The sequence below is a fragment of the Sciurus carolinensis genome, chromosome 4 (assembly GCF_902686445.1).
Source record: "Sciurus carolinensis chromosome 4, mSciCar1.2, whole genome shotgun sequence".
Lineage (NCBI taxonomy): Eukaryota > Metazoa > Chordata > Mammalia > Rodentia > Sciuridae > Sciurus > Sciurus carolinensis.
Genome location: NC_062216.1, coordinates 95,560,828 through 95,580,272, shown reverse-complemented (window position 1 = coordinate 95,580,272; position 19,445 = coordinate 95,560,828). Strand labels below are relative to the sequence as shown.

Sequence of the window (19,445 nt, the reverse complement as noted above, 5' to 3'; positions counted from 1 at the left end):
GCTATTTTGATAATGTTTAGACATGTTTCTAAAGATGTTGGTGAAAGGTCACAGCTGACCAGACGAGGGAGTTAGATGACCTTGCCATCCCAGGGACTGACTTAGCATGACCTTGAACGATCTGGCTGGCTAGAGGTAACGTGTGCTGCACAGTCAATCCATAATTCATGAGAATTCATTGTCCATAGTTCAACTTCTAGGTGAATAGTATAAATTTTAATTAGACTAATGATGACAGAAAAATCTGGGAAGTTTTCTTCAGTTTATAGATGAAAATTCTAGTATTTAAGTATGCAAAATTTAAATGATGGTTTCTGGTCATTTTCTAATTGGTACTTATGTCTTTGTTGCGTAAATGTTAGCAATTTGGGCATAAATATATTTCTCCACATAAGGAATTTTTTTTAATCTTCTAATATCCTACAAAATTTTACTGTTGATAAGTTATAAACTAAAGCATAGACCTCTGGATCTTATTTCCAAACTTGCATTAATTTTATTTTTTCCCTGCTCTTACCCCAGTTTATGTATCTGGAAAATAATGGTACCAGAAGATAAAATTATCCTGATAAAATTTACAAGTCTAGATATAGAAAATCCAGTTGGATGCGATCACGACTACGTATCTTTACAATCAAGTAATGGAGCACTTATTAGTATGTTAATTTATTTATCAATTTAGAATACTTAAAGAAAAATGCTAAAATATCTCAAGTGATATTTCTGCACCCAGGATGATTGTTTTATCTTACTTACTGTGCCCTTCTAAAAGGGGGTGGATGCGGGAGGTTGTAAGAGTAGAAACAATAGCATATTATCTTATCATTTTCTTCATTGTTTTTCTAAATCAGACACCAAATATCACATTCCTTTCTCAAGTTTAATAACAGCATTGAATGAAATTGATATCACAATTGCCGAAAACCCCTTTTGAGGAAAGGTTAATATTTTCATTTTAAAAGTGGGTCCATGTTTAAACTTGGTAAACATTTACCTAGCAATCATCCTTGCTTAAAGTACACAATATCACATGCTGAACATATAGAGGAGAAGTAGTCTCAAGCTTGTAGCTTGAGGTCGCTGAAGGTATCCAATAAAGCAGGAAAAACTGGAGAATAGGGAATATGCTGAAGTGATTCAGGAAAGGTGCCCTGGTTTTCAGTGGGTGTCTAAGAAAGTTCAAAGGAGAACTGGACCTTGAATAAGGTCCTGAAGAATGAGTAGAATTTGACTTGAGACTGGGAGCAAGAAGGTGAGTGAAACAGCAGAATCATTGAAGCAGAGAATGTGGCAAGATTAAGGAAGAACTCATGGGAGACATTACCAGAAAAATAACCATGTATAACTTTACACTACATTTCAGCAATACTATTTCAATTTCTTTTCCTCTCAAGGTAAGGTCTGTGGAGATATGTTGCCCTCACCTTTGCTGACAGAGACCAACCAGGCCGTAGTTACATTTGTTTCTGATGCAGAAAACAGTGGCAGTGGCTTTGAGCTTTGCTTTACTGCTGTACAGAAGTTGAGAGCAGGTAAGGATTTCAGGTATTCATTCCTTGCTGTCTCTGAATGGGGATGACAAGTAGAAGTACCTTTTGCCATTCCCTGTGTATTCTCCCTACATCTGCACAGGTTCAGGTTGTGGGAGTGAGGCTGCATTGGTAGAGGAAGGGACAATTCATTGTGCCAGTTATCCTCGCTTGTATCCCAGTAATGTCTGGTGTCATTGGTTTATTCATGCTCCAGAGAAACACATTGTAAAGGTAAGCAATTGAGGAATCACTACTTTATAGAAAACGTTGCTATCCTAGGCAGAACTTACTTCATCTGGATTAAGTTACCGTTATGACTAGAAGTTCCTTTTTGCCATTTTTTTCCACTCTAAAATGGTTCTGTATGTGGTTTTAAAAAATTCAGTGGTTTAAAAGTATATACAATGATGAAATTGGAGAATATGCTAAACAAAATAGCCAAACCCAAAAAACCAAAAGCCGAATGTTTTCTTGATGTGTGGATGCTAATTCACAATAAGGAGTGGTGGGCTCTAGGGGAGAGTAGAGTTACTTTAGATTACGTAGAGGGGAGTGAAAGGAGGGTAAGTGCTATGGGGATAGAAGGACAGTAGAGTGAAACAGACATTATTACCTCAGGTACATATATGACTGCATGACCAATGTGATCCTACAATATGTACAATCAGAAAAATGAGAAATTATACTCCATTTATGTATGACTTATACAATGAATAGATGCATTCTACTGTCATGTATAACTAATTAGGACAAACTTTTTAAAAAAGTGTATACAATGAAAAATAAGGCTCTTTTTCATCAGACTCTTGTCCTACTCCTGGAGGAAAACAGTTTTTGCAGCATTTCTAGGGGAGGTATTCTGAGCATAGGCACTTAAGTTGCTTGGCAATACTTTGTTCACTGAACATTATCTCAGAGAAACTTTCCAAATGAACCTACAGAGTTCTTTTTAAAAACTACAGAAAATTGTGTGATGTTACCTGACTTATTAAATCAGTTCCCTATTAGCAGAGATTTGAGTTTCTAGTTGTTGTCCATACCAGCAAACCTGCCATAAATAACCCTATGTAAATATCTTTGGACACATGCAGGTTAATTTGCAGAAATGGACTTGCTGTGTCAAGGAGTTTACCCATTTAAACCTGGTAGTCATTGCCAAATTGCCCTCCAAAGAGACTGCTATTGTTTATACCTCTATCAGTCACATTTAGAGAATAACAAAGCCTTTAAATGTTAAGAGAGAAACTTCTTAAACTTTTTTCTTCTTGACCACTTTTCCGGTTGCGTTTATAATTTGTACAGTTAACATTTGAAGACTTTAAAGTTCAGTTTAACCAAAACTGTACATATGATGCTGTTGTGATTTATGATGATACTGAAGAACTACATGAATTAGGTAGGTAACATTCCATTCTTTAAATTCAGTTTGAGAAGCGTTAGACTCACCAGGGTGACTCTGGCATTGGCTGGCTTCCTTAGGTACCAAGAAGTAGGGTGGGAGTGTGGATTTCTTACACTTAAAGCTGTGAAACTCACATGCCATGAAACTTTAGCTTTAAGACCTCTGAACCATCAGCTGACTCACTAGTAAAAATTTTTAATAGAAACATGCAAAATGTGGAGAATATTTCAGAATATTTGAATGGTTAAAAGGAAGTGCCCAGAGAAAGGAGAAAATGGTAACAATGAATAAATTTGGGGCATCTGCAGAAGGTAAAAATTTTAAGCTTCCTTCTTTTTGTACTAATTTTTCTGCTGCTGATATTTTCATTTTTGTGTCCAAGAAAAGTAACCAAAAACTATAATTTCCACGTGGGTCTTAATTTTATTAAGAAAGTATATTTGAAGTTTATTTGAATTTTCAACTTCAAATATACTTTCAGTTATAACTTTATTTACTGCATATGAAGAATGAACTTTTATTTGTCCTTCAGTCAGGAGGTAGTGAATTAGAGATCAGAAATATAAATGGGCTGCTATAAACATTGATGTGGCTGTGTTAGTGTAGTTTGTTGATTTCTAGTCCTTTGGGTATAAACTGAGGAGTGGGTAAATGGGCTCAAGAATATTTACTTGAACCTTAAGAGCAGGTAAGTGGGAGCACAGTTCTATGATCCAACAGAACAGTACTGGTAGGATGAGGATTGGGTAAAGCAGGTTTCTGGTGTTGCCTGCTTACATAAAGAATGACCATGTCTGTTGGGAAGAAGGAATACATTTGCTTGGGTGGTTTCATTGTTTATCCAGCTCCTATTGCCCATCAATTAATAATTGAGGTATACTGGAAATCAGATGTCTTCATCCCATAGAGTTTTTCTAAGATAATAATTATGATATATTGTTACTGTGAAAACTAATTTTTAATTTTCACTAATATGTATGGGTATGCCTACAAACCGAAGTTGGAGAAAACCAAAGTTGCTGATGAAAATAATTGAATGATATTTTGCCTCCTGTGTTCTGATTTTTAAATTTTTTATAACTATAAATCACATTTCCCAAAAACTTTTACTGCTCAACTTTGTGGAATCTTGAAACTCACTCCAATATTCAGTTTTGGTAACATGATGGTCGTGTATTTTAAAAGTGATGGTGAAAATAATTTCCAAGGCTTCAAGATTAGATTCACCTTTTTGCCTTCAGGCAAGTATAATCACCTGTGTAATAGGAACTATTGCTGATAAAAGTTCTTAAAGGAAAGGTAACTTAGCTGTGTTTATCCAAATGTAGGGTGCTTAAATCACTGTAGGAGAAGAATAAAAATGCAGAGTCCTCGGTCCACCCCTGGAGATTTAGATTCTATAGCCCTGGGGTGGAGCCCAGATATCTATGCCTTAGCTATCACCTCCTATAATGCTCAAGAAACTGCATCCACTAGAACATTTCAAAAGGTGCCAAGCACAATATGTGAAAAGCAGAGAATTCAGATTAGAAAATGTAATTCAGAAATGAGATTGATTCCATTTTGAAATTTCAGAGCCTTTTGAAAAACTAATGGGTTTCTTGGTACTTTGGAAGATAAAGTTTACTTTACCTAGATAAAAGGAATACCTTATGCAAAAACCCTAATAAAGGAGAATCAATGACTTACAAGAAAACTACATTGAGTTTGAAGGAATTATAGAAAAGACATTAAACCATGAGTACCACAGTGGTGGGATAGCTAGCTAACGTCTATTGATCACTTGCTTCATACCAAGCAGAGACAGCATTTCACACACATCTCCCATTTATTTCTCTTTACAAACTTTGAAGATAATATACACTGCTCTCCTTGCACAGACCAAAGAACTGAGGCTTAGAGAAGTTAAATGACTTTCTCAAAGAGTTGAGAAAAGATGAAGCTGTAATTCAAACCTTGGACTCCCAGGTTCCAGAGTTGTATGGAAAATTGAGAAGATGGGTGAATTTATATGCAAGGAGAGTAGTGAGAAAGTAATTGCAAGAATTTTTTCTAGAGGTATTGCTTGACTATACATGTTATGGAGAGAGGGTTTATGAAGAAAGAAAAGTCCAGCTTGATTTTTCAGGGTTCTAGTTCAAGTGACTATGTGGAGGGTAGAGTCATTAAATGATGCAGGGACACAAGAACAAGGCCCTGTTGATTATTAAAATCAACCGGTTCTATTCATGACATGTGGATGTTTAGAATCTTGTAGGAAATTCTAATGGAGATATCTGGTTATTCTAGGTCAAGAATTCAGGGAAAATATTTATACTGAAGAGAGAAATTCAGATATCATCTTTATGTAGATGAATAAAAATAGAGTATGTACAGTACCTTGTAGAATAACTTTTCAGGTTGGGGAAAAAAAAAAGATTTTGAAAAGACTGAAATTAAGGAGATGACTTTAAATATTTCAAGAGTAATATCATGGAGTCAAGGAAGGAAAAAGTGCTTAAAAGAGCCAGATGCAGGCTCTTTTAAGTATTAGAGATTTAAGTATTAGAGATTAAGAGATAAACAAGAAATCATATCTGTGTAACTTGGCATCTGGCATATAAATGGTAGTGAGGTGTATAGCAGTGTGGTTTTGTGACTGATCAAAGGTAACAAGGTCAGTTAGTGAAGCTACTTAAAATACTTTCAATTAAAAATAATTTTTCTCTCTAGACTCCTTAAACAAAAATGGACTGACAATACCTCTCAAAACCCATGCTATATCTACTGTAAAATCTATTCCATATGGTGAGTTGGCCATGGTACTATCTGTTTACTCTATTTCTTTGTTAACTAGATATCTATTTAGGAAATCTTTATCTTTCATTTGAAATAATGCCACAGTGAAAAAAAACAGCTTTATATTTAAGTCCTTGAAACTTCTAGAATCCTGTTTGAATTTACATATAGACTCAAACATAGAAGGAAAAAGAAATAAGGTTTATGTTAGGGAAAAAGAGGTACAGAGATTAATTCATGGTTCTCAGCTACTCCTATACAAGCTTAATATTTAAAATGGTTTCCTGAACTGTGCACAGTGGTTCCTGTGATCCCAGTGGCTGGGGAGGCTGAGGCAAGAGGATCACAAGTTCAAAGCTATCCTCAGCAATTTAGTGAGGACCTAAGCAACTTAGTGAGAACTTATCTCAAAATCAAAAGGGCTGGAGATGTGGCTCAGTGGTTAAGCACCTCTGGTTTCAATCGCTGGTACAATAATAATAATAGCAATAATGACTTCCTGGAGCTTGTATTTAATGAGTATACTTTGTGGACCAAAGAGGGAAACAAGCCTCCATGTGTATATGTATTTTAAACTCACACTGGTATTTTTAAACTTCCTTATGCTCTAACGTATCTGGTTAAATACTATAATCTTTCGTTATTTTGCATGCATGTATTGAATATGTTCTAGTCGATGGACTGTCTAACAGAAAGTTGCACAGGAATTATAAAAGGATTGTCTGCTTTTTACTGGGGATTCAGAAATGGCTTCATGGAGAAGATAACATTTGAACTGAGTTCCAGTGTTCCAGAAGAGAGATCAGCATTTAAATGTCTAAACAAATTTGACATGTTAAGGATCAGTAAATAGCTTCATACAGTGAGAACAAGAGGCAAAACAGGGACACAGAATGAAGACCTGCACATGCTCTACTAACAAGCCAGAAATTTTCTTAGTAGACTGTAAGTTCCAGAGGAACTTCGCTCTATTCACTGGTATACCACCAGTGTCTAGAACGGTGCCTGGCAGAAAGCAAGCACTGAGTAGTTAACCTTTAAAATGAATGAATAAATGCTTTTATGTCTAAAATCCTGACTGCCTAGTAGAGTTGGCTAAGCAGGCTTTTAAAATCAGACTCCTCGGAGATGGGTCTTGGGAGTTAGTATCTTTATAAATCTCAGCTGGCATTTGAGAATTATTGCTATTGGCTATAGCAAGCCAATAGGAGGAGTGTGTTCTTAATGATAGTTGTTTGGGATGAGCTGTTGGTCTCTTCTTCTTTCCTGTAGGTATCTGTGGCATCCCTCCATTTAGTCTCCAGTGGCTTTCCAGAAGAATCGCGGGGGGCGAAGAAGCCTGCCCCCACTGTTGGCCATGGCAGGTGGGTTTGAAGTTTCTAGGTGATCACCAGTGTGGAGGTGCCATCATCAATCCAATTTGGATTCTTACTGCAGCCCACTGCGTACAATCGTGAGTGAAACTGGTGTTTTTACTAATCTATTTAACACGTGTATTTATAGGAAATGCCTAGGACACAGGTATGATTGTCTAACTTCTGAGATCATCCAGACTAATTCTAAAGCAGGAATCTCCCTTTAAGTATTTTCTCTGCATAGTCTTGTAGCTTCTATTTAAATAATGTCAGTAAGGAAAAGTTAGTCCAATCTTGAAATTTTTTTATCCCATTTATGTAGGTCTAATTATTACGTTGAGCCAAAACCTGCTTCCCATCACAGTATCTATTGGTCTAAACTTACTGTAGCTCCAGAAAACAAGAATTTTTATTTCTTTATTTGCATACTGATCTTTGCTGTATTTGCAGGCTTTTCTTGTGTTCTGCTTTAGTTTAATCTTTAAGCTAAGAACTAAGATTTATTATTGGTAATAATTCCAGATGCCTTCCCATACAGTACATCTTCCCCTGGGCTGGTTTAGGATTATTCCTCTTTAATTGGCTCATATCAGCAAGGGCGTGATCACTGGATTACTAGTGAGCTATGAGCTATTCTGTGATATGAAAGACTGTATATAAAATACATGTAGTTTAAAGAATAGTTGTTAAATATATACTTGTCCCACCATTCCATTTAGGAAAGATTTTTGTACTTACCTCTCAAGACCCCTTAGCTCCTCTCCCAAAAGGTAAATGTTATGCTAAATTTGCTAAGTTTTGTATTCATAGTACCTATGCTCTTTTTAAAAAATGTCTTCAAAATTGTTTTTAACATGTCTGTGTTCCTAAAACGGTATATGGTTTGGGGGTTTTGTTTTGATCCTGTGTGTCAAAATTTATAATCTTCATGATTTGTTTTTATACTTACCTTATGTTTACATAAATCAAGTTCTAAGTTATGTGAATATGCATAACTGGTTTGCTTTGGCTAATTAAATCAATCACTTGTGGGTAGTTCTGAATACCAGTATTGAAAATCTCCCCATATGGTTCCACTGTGCAGCCAGGATCGGGAACTTCTGTCTTTCTGACCTGGTCTTGACCACTCCTCTGCTTGCTCACAGTGGGCCAGGTCCCCTGCCATTTTGGATACTCAAACACGCTGACCTTGTTCATGCTTCAAGGTCTGGATAGTTGCTCTTCTCTCTGCCATTTAGATACCACATTATGTTTGTCAAGAATCCTTAGGTTCCTCTTGGCTTTAGGTTTCTCAGACTTTCCTTATTTTTGACAACCTTGAGGAGTATTCATTTGGTATTTTTCATAATGTTCCTCAACTGTGTTTGATATTTTTATCATGGTTTTATTGGGGTACTGGGGTTTTGAGAGGAAGACCACAGAGTAATATACCAAGGGTACCTGCTATCAACAGAACTTATCATTGATGTTAACTTCAGTCATGAACTAAGGAAATATTCTCCACTATAAAATTACATTTTCTCCCTTCCCATACTTACTTGGAAGCAAGTCACTAAAAGTAACCCAGCTTAGGTGGTGCACAGTAAGCTTCACCCTTTTGAGCAGGGAGTATTTAATTCATTTAAGATTCTGCATCAGAGTTCTCTTTTTTCTCTACTTACTAAATCTTATTTAAATTGCTCTGAACTCAGGGATATCTATTTTATAAATACCACATATTTTTTTGCTCAGATTGTTCTGGATCTGGCCACTGTGAGCTCTTTCAAGTCGGTTTATCCCTCTGGCATGCTCCTATCCTTTTGTAACACTACAGTGTACTCCAGGCTCATCTTATATGTTCCCTGCTCTGTCCTAGAACCCTCCATTTCTCCAAGGAACCTTACTTCATGTTATTGGAGAGTGATATGGGAAATCATGATTTAGGCACTAGATATATTAGTACCACTAGGTTTTTGTTGCTTCTCGGTTCTCTCAGTTTGCAGAGCTAGAAAATAGAGGGATGTCTACTACCACAAGTTACAAACTATTTAACCATCTGCGTTTATGTTATGCTAACCTGGAATAGGCTAACTATGAGTTCATGTTTACAACTTCAGCATCACATGGGATTTCCCCTAAGCCTACTCTGTTAGAGAAGCCCATTTTATAGTAATTTTCTCAAAATGCATTTTGTGGTACCTTGGAAAAGAATCCTGAATAGTAGCTGATTAGTGAAACAACATATTGGAAAAGATAAGTACTAGTATAGAGGCCAGGGACATAGAAGAATCTTTAAGTAGATTCCCTTATCAAATAGTCTATTGAATTTGTGTGCAGGAATATAACACCTTGCCACAAAATAAAGAACATTGCAAAATGATCCTTCTCAAGGTAGACATTCAACTTAATGAATGACTTCAGAGCAAATAAACCATGGTCTCTCCTATGAATTTCTGAGCCATTTAAGTCAATCACAAAGCATTTGTATGGAATGTCATTAGTGACTTCTTGATTTCTTACCAAGAAAAATCTAAAATGTTCTTTCCATTTCACTAACCCATTCATCCTCTCTAGAATTAATTCATATGAATAATGTTTTGTTTAATTTCCATTAATATTTGAGCATACATGCATGTGGTTTACCGTATATGCATATACCACATATTGTTTTGTACTTTTTGTGCATACATTGTATTTATCTTTATACTGATTTGAAAAATGTCTGTGCCATAACTCTTCATAGTTGCCTAGCTTATTTGACCAAGGAAATGCCTTTTTAAAAATTTTTAAACAATTGATGCACAGTTTTACATAATAGTGGAATTACGACACATTCTTACATGCACATGATATAATTCACACAATTTCATTCCTATACCTCTCCTGGCCTTCCCCATCTGCCTCTCCCAGATCTCCTTCCTCTACCCTACTAGTTTCCATTTTTTTTCCCTCAGGATCTCTTTTATTCCTTTTTCTCTCTAGCTTCCAAATGAGAGAAAACATATGACTCTTGACTTTGAGTCTTTTTTTTTTTTTCTGCTTAACAGGATGCCATCTAGCTCCATCCATTTTCTTTTTTGTTCTTTTGGGTTTAATAAGAACTGCATTGTGAATACATACCACATTTTCTATCTTCAATCATCTGTTGACAGACACGTAGACTGGCTCCATAACTCAGCTATCGCAAATTGCACTACTATATACATGGGTATGCTTGTGCCACTGTAGTATGCTGACTTTAATTCTTTTGGCTAAATACCAAGAATTGATAACTGGGTCATATGGCAACTCTACTCTAGCCTTTTGATGAACCTCCATACATTTCCATAGTGGCTGTGCTAATTTACATTTTCTCAAACAATGCATTCTTACATATTCTTTTTCTTCCCTGCATCTTCACAAGCATTTTTTAAATTCATATTCTTGATGATTATGATGCTAACTGGAATGAGATGACATCTGTGTACTTCTGATTTTCATTTCCCTGATTATTAAAGATGTTGAATTTTTTTTCATATATTTGGCCATTTGTTTTTCTTCCCTTGAGAAATGTCTGTGTAGTTCATTTGCCCACTTATTCACTGGGTCATTTGTTTTTGATAAGTTTTTTGAGTCCTTTATATATTCTAGATATTAATCCTTGTTAGAAGGGTTTCTGGGAAAGATTTTCTCCCATTCATTCACATTATTTCCTTTGCTGTGCATGAACTTTTAAAATTTGATATAATACCATTTATTCTTGGTATTATTTCCTGAGCTTTAGGGGTCCCACAGTGGAAGTCACTGCTTGTGTTTCTTTTTTTTTTTCTTTTTTTTTTTTGATCATTATCTCTACCTTTTTTTTTTAATTGTAAAAAAATGGGATACATGTTGTTTCTCTGTTTGTACATGGCGTAAAGGCATACCATTTGTGTAATCATAAATTTACATAGAGTAATGCTGTTTGATTCATTTTGTTATTTTTCCCCTTCCCCCCCCCACCCCTCCCACCCCTCTTTTCCCTCTATATAGTCCTTCCTTCCTCCATTCTTGCCCCCTCCCTAACCCTAACTCTAACCCTAACACTAACCCCTCACACCCCCCATTATGTGTCATCATCCACTTATTAGCAATATCATTCGTCCTTTGTTTTTTTGAGATTGGCTTATCTCACTTAGCATGATATTCTCCAATTTCATCTATTTGCCTGCAAATGCCATAATTTTATCATTCTTTATGGCTGAGTAATATTCCACTGTATATATATGCCACAGTTTCTTTATCCATTCATCAATTGAAGGACATCTAGGTTGGTTCCACAATCTGACTATTGTGAATTGAGCAGCTATGAACATTGATGTGGCTGTATCTTTGTAATATGCTGATTTTAAGTCCTTTGGGTATAGGCCAAGGAGTGGGATAGCTGGGTCAAATGGTGGTTCCATTCCAAAATTTCTGAGGAATCTCCATACTGCTTTCCAGAGTGGCTGCACTAATTTGCAACCCCACCAGCAATGTATGAGTGTTCCTTTTTCCCCACATCCTCGCCAACACCTGTTGTTGCTTGTGTTCTTGATAATCGCCATTCTAATTGGGGTGAGATAGAATCTTAGTGTAGTTTTGATTTGCATTTTTCTTATTACTAGAGATGTTGAACATTTTTTCATATATCTGTTGATTGTGTGTAGATCTTCTTCTGTGAAGTGTCTGTTCATTTCCTTAGTCTATTTGTTGATTGGATTATTTGTATTCTTGGTGTAGAGTTTTTTGAGTTCTTTATAGATTCTGGAAATTAGCGCTCTATCTGAAGTATGGTTGGCAAAGATATTCTCCCACTCTGTAGGCTCTTTGTTCGCATTGCTGATAGTTTCCTTTGCTGAGAGAAAGCTTTTTAGTTTGAATCTATCCCAGTTGTTGATTCTTGCTTTTATTTCTTGTGCTATGGGAGTCCTGTTAAGGAAGTCTGATCCTAAGCCAACAAGTTGAAGGTTTGTACCTACTTTTTCTTCTATAAGATGCAGGGTCTCTGGTCTGATTCCGAGGTCCTTGATCCATTTTGAGTTGAGTTTTGGTAGGGTGAGAGATAGGGGTTTAATTTCATTCTGTTGCATATGGTTTTCCAGTTTTCCCAGCACCATTTGTTGAAGAGGCTATCTTTTCTCCATTGCATATTTTTGGCCCCTTTGTCTAGTATGAGAAAATTGTATTTATTTGGGTATGTGTCCATGTCCTCTATTCTGTACCATTAATCTACCTGTCTATTTTGGTACCAATACCATGCCATTTTTGTTACTATTGCTTTGTAATAGATTTGAAGATGTGGTATTGTGATACCCACTGCTTCACTCTTTCTACTGAGGATTGCTTTAGCTATTCTGGGTTTTTTATTCTTCCAGATGAATTTCATAATTGCTTGCTCTATTTCTGTAAGGTACATCATTGGGATTTTAATTGGAATTGCATTGAATCTGTATAGCACTTTTGGTAGTATGGTCATTTGGACAATATTAATTCTGCCTATCCAAGAACATGGGAGATCTTTCCATCTTCTAAGGTTTTCTTTAATTTCTTTCTTTAATGTTCTGTAGTTCTCATTGTAGAGGTCTTTCACCTCTTTTGTGAGATTGATTCCCAAGTATTTTAATTTTTTTGATGCTATTGTGAATGGGGTAGTTTTCCTAATTTGCATTTCTCTTATTACTAGAGATGTTGAACATTTTTTCATATATCTGTTGATTGTGTGTAGATCTTCTTCTGTGAAGTGTCTGTTCATTTCCTTAGCCCATTTGTTGATTAGATTATTTGTATTCTTGGTGTAGAGTTTTTTGAGTTCTTTATAGATTTGGAAATTAGCGCTCTATCTGAAGTATGAGTGGCAAAGATTTTCTCCCACTCTGTAGGCTCTCTCTTCATATTACTGATAGTTTCCTTTGCTGAGAGAAAGCTTTTTAGTTTGAATCTATCCCAGTTGTTGATTCTTGCTTTTATTTCTTGTGCTATGGGAGTCCTGTTAAGGAAGTCTGATCCTAGGCCGACATGTTGAAGATTTGTACCTACTTTTTCTTCTATAAGATGCAGGGTCTCTGGTCTGATTCTGAGGTCCTTGATCCATTCTGAGTTGAGTTTTGTGCAGGGTGAGAGATAGGGGTTTAGTTTCATTCTGTTGCATATGGTTTTCCAGTTTTCCCAGCACCATTTGTTGAGGAGGCTATCTTTTCTCTATTGCATATTTTTGGCCCCTTTGTCTAGTATGAGAAAATTGTATTTATTTGTCCTCTATTCTGTACCATTAATCTACCTGTCTATTTTGGTACCAATACCATGCCATTTTTGTTACTATTCCTTTGTAGTATAGTTGAAGGTCTGGTATTGTGATACCCCCTGCTTCACTCATCCTGCTAAGGATTGTTTTAGCTATTTTGGGATTCTTATTCTTCCAGATGAATTTCATGATTGCTTGCTCTATTTCTGTAAGGTACATCATTGGGATTTTAACTGGAATTGCATTGAATCTGTATAGCACTTTAGGTAGTATGGCCATTTTGACAATATTAATTCTGTCTATCCAAGAACATGGGAGATCTTTCCATCTTCTAAGGTTTTCTTTAATTTCGTTCTTTAGTGTTCTGTAGTTCTCATTGTAGAGGTCTTTCACTTCTTCTGTTAGATTGATTCCCAATTATTTTATTTTTTTCGATGCTGTTGTGAATGGGGTAGTTTTCCTAACTTCTCTTTCTGAGGATTCATCACTTATGTATAAAAATGCCTTAGATTTATGAGCATTGATCTTATATCCTGCTACTTTACTGAATTCACTTATGAGTTCTAAAAGTTTTCTGGTGGAATTTCCTAGTTCCTCTAATATATAATCATGTCATCAGCAAATACGGATAATTTGACTTCTTCTTTTTCTCTTTGTATCCCGATCAACAGTTTAAAGAGCAAATACAGGAAGCAAAAGATCATTTCAATAAAGAGTTAGAGATACTGAAAAAAAACCAAACAGAAATCCTTGAAATGAAGGAAACAATAAACCAAATTAAAAACTCCATAAAAAGCATAACCAATAGGATAGAACATCTGGAAGACAGAACCTCAGGCGTTGAAGACAAAATATTTAATCTTGAAAACAAAGTTGACCAAACAGAGAAGATGGTAAGAAATCATGAACAGAATCTTCAAGAATTATGGGATATCATGAAAAGGCCAAATTTAAGAATTATTGGGATTAAGGAAGGCACAGAGAAACAAACCAAAGGAATGAACAATCTATTGAATGAAATAATATCAGAAAATTTCCTAAATGTGAAGAATGAAATGGAAAATCAAGTACAAGAGGCTTATGGGACTCCAAATATACAAAGTTACAACAGACCCACACCAAGGCACATTATAATGAAAATACCTAACATACAAAATAAAGACAGAATTTTAAAGGCTGTGAGAGAAAAGAATCAAATTACATTCAGGGGGAAACCAATACAGATATCAGCAGATTTTTCAATCCAGACCTTAAAAGCTAGAAGGGCCTGGAAGAACATTTATCAAGCCCTGAAAGAAAATGGATGCCAACCAAGAATCTTATACCCAGCAAAACTTACCTTCAGATTTGATGATGAAATAAAATCCTTCCATGATAAACAAAAGCTAAAAGAATTTACAAAAAGAAAGCTGGCATTACAAAATATTCTCAGCAAAATATTCCATGAGGAAGAGATGAAAAACAATGATGCAATCAGCAAAGGGAGGAACTAGCCTAAAGGAATAACCAAATAAAGGAGAAACCAAGTCATGTCAAAAAACAAATGAGCCAAATGACTGGGAATACAAATCATATCTCAGTAATAACCCTGAATGTTAATGGCCTGAACTCATCAATCAAAAGACATAGACTGGCAGATTGGATGCACATGGACACAGCAAAAAAGCTGGAGTATCCATCCTCATTTCAGATAATGTGGACTTCCTTTCTAATTTGTATCCGTTTTATCTCCTTCTATTGCCTAATTGCTCTGCTAAAATTCAAGCACTATTTTGAGTAACAGTAGTGAGAGTGGACATCCTTATCTTGTTACTGACTTTAAAAAAAGTGTTTTCAGCTTTCCCCATTCAATCTGATATTGACATAGGGTTTGTCATATATAGCCTTTAAGTCATATATTATAGCCATCTTAAAGACTCCTTCTATCCCTAATTTCTTCAGTGTTTTTAACATGAATGGATGTTATATTTTGTGGAAGGATTTTTCTGTATCTAAATGATCATATGACTTTTTTTCTTGGTTCTAATTTTGTGGGATATTTGCATACATCAAACCATCCTTGTATCCATGGAATGAAAGCAGCTTGGTCATGATGTATAATCTTCGTAATGTGTGTTGAATTTGATAATGGTATTGAGGATTTTTGCATCTATGTTCATCAAGGATATAGGTTTGTAGTTTTCTTTTCTGGATGTATCCTTATCTGGTTTTGGTATTGGAGAAGTATTGGCTTTATAGAATTAACTTGGAAGTGTTCCCTTTTCTATTTCATGGAGCATTGAAATTCTTTTAAGTTCTGGTAGAATTTAGCCCATCAGTCCTGGGCATATCTTTGTTGGAAGGCTTTCTATTACTCCTTCAATCTTATTACTTGTTATTTGTCTATTTAGGTTTTCTATTTTCCCTTGGTTTAATTTTGGTAGGCTATGTCCAAAAATTTATTTCTTCTAGATTTCCCAATTTATTGGAATGTTTTAAAAATAGTCCCTACCATTTCCCTGTATTTCAGTGATATCTGTGTTAATATCTCCTTTTCACATGTCCAATTTTATTAATTTGAGTCTTTCCTTTGATAAACCTTTAACCAAACTAATCAATCTCCCTTATCTTTTTAATCTCCTTTGTATTTTTTTTATTCTACATTTCATTAATTGCAGCTTTGATCTTTATTCCTTCTTCCACTGGTTTGGGTTGATTAGCTATTTATCAAGACCTTGAAATGCATTATTAGGTTATTTATTTGGGATATTTTTTTTTTCATGTGGGCACTAATACCTATAAATTTTCCTCCTAGATCTGCCTTCACTGCATCTCAGAGACCCTCGTATGTTGTGTTTCTATTCTTGTGTGAGTCTAACTAGATTTTTTAAAATTCTCCCTGATTTCTTTGACATACTCATTCAGAAGTATATTGTTCAATCTCCATGTTTACATAGTTTCTGTAGTTTTCTTGCTGTTAATTTTTAATTTTATTCCATTATGATCTTATAAGATGCAAGAAATTAGAAACTTTTTCATATTTGCTAAGGTTTTCTTCATGACCTAAAATAGGATCTTTTTTGAAGGAAGTTCCACAAGCAGATGAAAATATGTGTTCATTCTGTAGATATCTGTTAAGTCATCTGTAGTATGTTTCAAGTCTGTAGTATCTTTGCTTATTTTGTCTGAATCACTATCTATTGGTGAGAGAGGTATATTGAAACCACCTAGTATTACTGTACTGGAATTTATCTGAGCTTTTATGTTAAGTAGTATTTGTTCTCATGTAGTTAGGTGAACAGATGTTTGGGGGTTATAAATATTTTTATCTTTTTATATTCTTCTCTTTAGCAGTAAGTAGTGACCTTCTTTGTCTCATCTAATTTTGGCTTGAAGTTTGATTTGTTGAATAAGAGTGCTACTCCTGCTTGCTTTTGAGCTTCAATTGCATGGAATATTATTTTCTATCCTTTCCCTTTCAGCATATGATATCTTTGCTTCTGAGGTGTGTTTCTTGCAGGCAACATATAGTTGGTTTTATTTTTTAATCCAATCTACCTGTCTTTTGAGAGGCACTGAGATCATTTACATTCACTGTTATTGTAGAGCTATTACTTCTTGCCATTTTGATTTATTTTAATGTTTGATTTGATCCTTGTTATTACTCACCTATCCATCCTTGTAATAAGATTTATTCTTTCCTGAACTCTATTGGTTGTTTTTTAATCTTCTTTTGCATGTAGAATTCCTTTAAGTATATTCTGCAATGCCGACTTGGTAGTTATGCATTCCTTTAATTTTTGCTTATCTTGGAAGGTTTTCATTTTCTTATCAATTTCAAATGATAGTTTTTGATGAATATAGCAATCTTAGTTGGTAGTTGTTTTCTTGAAATGTCATTCCAAGTCCTCCTGAACTTTAAGATTTCTGCTGAGAAAGGTTCTATTATTCTGATTGGTGGTCCCCTGAATATAACCTGGTACTTCTCTCTCATAGTTTTTAAATTTTTTTTCCTTTTCTAGATTTTTGGCATTTTAATTATAATGTGTCATGGAGAGATTCTTTTCTGGTCTTGTCTATTATGAGGTACTAAATGAAAAATATGGAACACTTCACAAATTTGTGTGTCATCCTTATGCAGGGGCATGCTAATCTTCTGTCATTCCAATTTTAGTACATGTGCTGCCAAAGCAAGCATGAAAATGTCTTTTTAAAGCTAATCCTTGAAGTATATAGATTTTTACATCAGAAGTGTCTTAATACTCTGGTATAGCAAAGTGATAAGTCACACTCATATCTTGCCTTTGTGGAAACTTGTCAGCTGATTCCTTCATGGATTTCTCTCTCTGACTCATCTTCATCAACTTATGTGCATTCAGGACTCTACTTCCCTTTGAAGGGGGCATCTAAGTATCCAGATTCATTGAAAACGGAAGTTTGCCATAAGAGAAAAGGCATTTGGGGAGATAGGAAAATTCAAGAGTGCATATAGACTACAATTTTACTGATGGTTTCCTGGTACCAGGCTAGCTGACATTGTTGAGCAGTACTCCAAAGACAATGAGAACTGACAGCAATATTGAACCACTGACCATGAGCTTCCTTGCCATTGGTTACTCTTTAGTATTAGTTCTCAAATGTGAGCATACACCAGAATCACCTGGAAGATTTCTGGTTCTTTAAGTCTGATGTGGAGACTGAAAAGTTGTATTTGTAGCAATCTCACCTTTGATATTATTTCACATTTAGGGAAAACTGATGTGTTCTCATCTTGCTAATTCCACATGAGTCTTTTGCCTATGTGGGTCTCTTAATGTACTCTAGGGACTAAATTCACTTTGCAGTTATATTTTGGAATCTTTTTGTCTTAAAATCAGATTAACTTTTTCAACTTCAGCCCCTTTTTGTGACTCAGTAGTGACTGTTTCTTTAAATGATACATGTCCCATTGTTGGGTTGGGAATAAGACCCTAAGGGTGTAAGAGAAGAAAATGGATTATAGGAAGGTGAAAAGAGAGAATGGAGAAGTTCATCAATTGATACCTTGAGCTCTTATCTCGTTATTGGAAAATTTTCAGGCTCTGTTGCCTAAGCATGTGTATATCACTCTGATGCATGTTTTTTTACGTGGTGTTCTTCACTAAACTCGAGGACATCTGATGACTGTGCACAAAAAACTTAACTAGAAATTGAGGTTTACATTATCATCTGTACCATGATTTTTAAGTTATTTTACTGTGCTGTGAACACTCTCCTACATAGAAAAGTATAGGACGAGCTTCAAGAACTAAGTTCTAAGATAGGAAATGTGACTCAATGGTAGAGTGTTTGCCTCACATGTGCAAGACCCTGTATTTGATCCTCAGCAGACCCCACCACACACAAGAAATAAAAGCAGAATAAGTTTCTTCACTACCAAGTAATAATTTAGAGGGTGACTTTGAAAATAAAGTTTAATCCTTCCATTAGAGTGCATGACAGATAATAACAATGATAATGGCTTCCATTATGGAGGCATTACCATCTGCAAGTTACTTGCCAAGCACTTTATTGGAGTCAGCTCCCTTAATCAAGGCATCTTGAAACACATGGCTGAGTCAAACTCATCATGCAGGGAATCTAAATGAGCATGGTTATGACTAGAGAGAAGATGTGTACATATATTAAGAAACTTCTCCTTTGAATAAAGTGTGTTAAAAATTGATTTCAATAACTTTTCTTAGAGACAGTTTTGAAAAAATGGAAAAATTAATCTCCAAGTACAAGTGACAGTATGTTTCTGACAATTAAGGAATTTTTTTTCCTCAGATATTTCTTCAGCTGGAGATCTTGATATGGCCAGCTAATGGATGTTGATTGAAAATTTTTAGTGTCTTTCTGAAGTCAATCAGAATGTGCCAATCTCAAGTTTACAGTTAGAATAATTTTCACAAAGTAGATGCCCATGTAACCAACTCTCAGATCAGAAATCAAAATATCACCACCACCCACCAGTCCTCCTCATAGTCACTCTCCTAGAAATAATCAGTGCCCTGATTTCTGACACCACAGGTGAATTTTCCCTATCTTGGAACTGTTACTATTGTTATGGAATTAAAATGTTTTAATTTTTCGTTTTTCCTTCTCAAGACTAAAAATAGTTTTGGCTATATTTAATAAGGTCTCCAAAGATAGTTTTA

General features: G+C 35.3%; 1 protein-coding gene and 1 pseudogene across 1 annotated transcript in view; one reads left to right on the top strand and one right to left on the bottom strand.

Moving 5' to 3' along the window:
- The window catches only part of Ovch1 (ovochymase 1), a 52,219-nt gene that overhangs the window by 16,938 nt on the left and 15,836 nt on the right, over positions 1-19,445 (top strand). The window contains 7 exon segments of the mRNA XM_047549748.1: positions 523-656; positions 1,395-1,532; positions 1,633-1,763; positions 2,835-2,927; positions 4,046-4,175; positions 5,647-5,721; positions 6,985-7,165. Of these exon segments, the coding sequence (XP_047405704.1) occupies positions 523-656; positions 1,395-1,532; positions 1,633-1,763; positions 2,835-2,927; positions 4,046-4,175; positions 5,647-5,721; positions 6,985-7,165 (882 nt within the window).
- On the bottom strand, positions 17,363-17,460 carry LOC124984193 (uncharacterized; annotated as a pseudogene).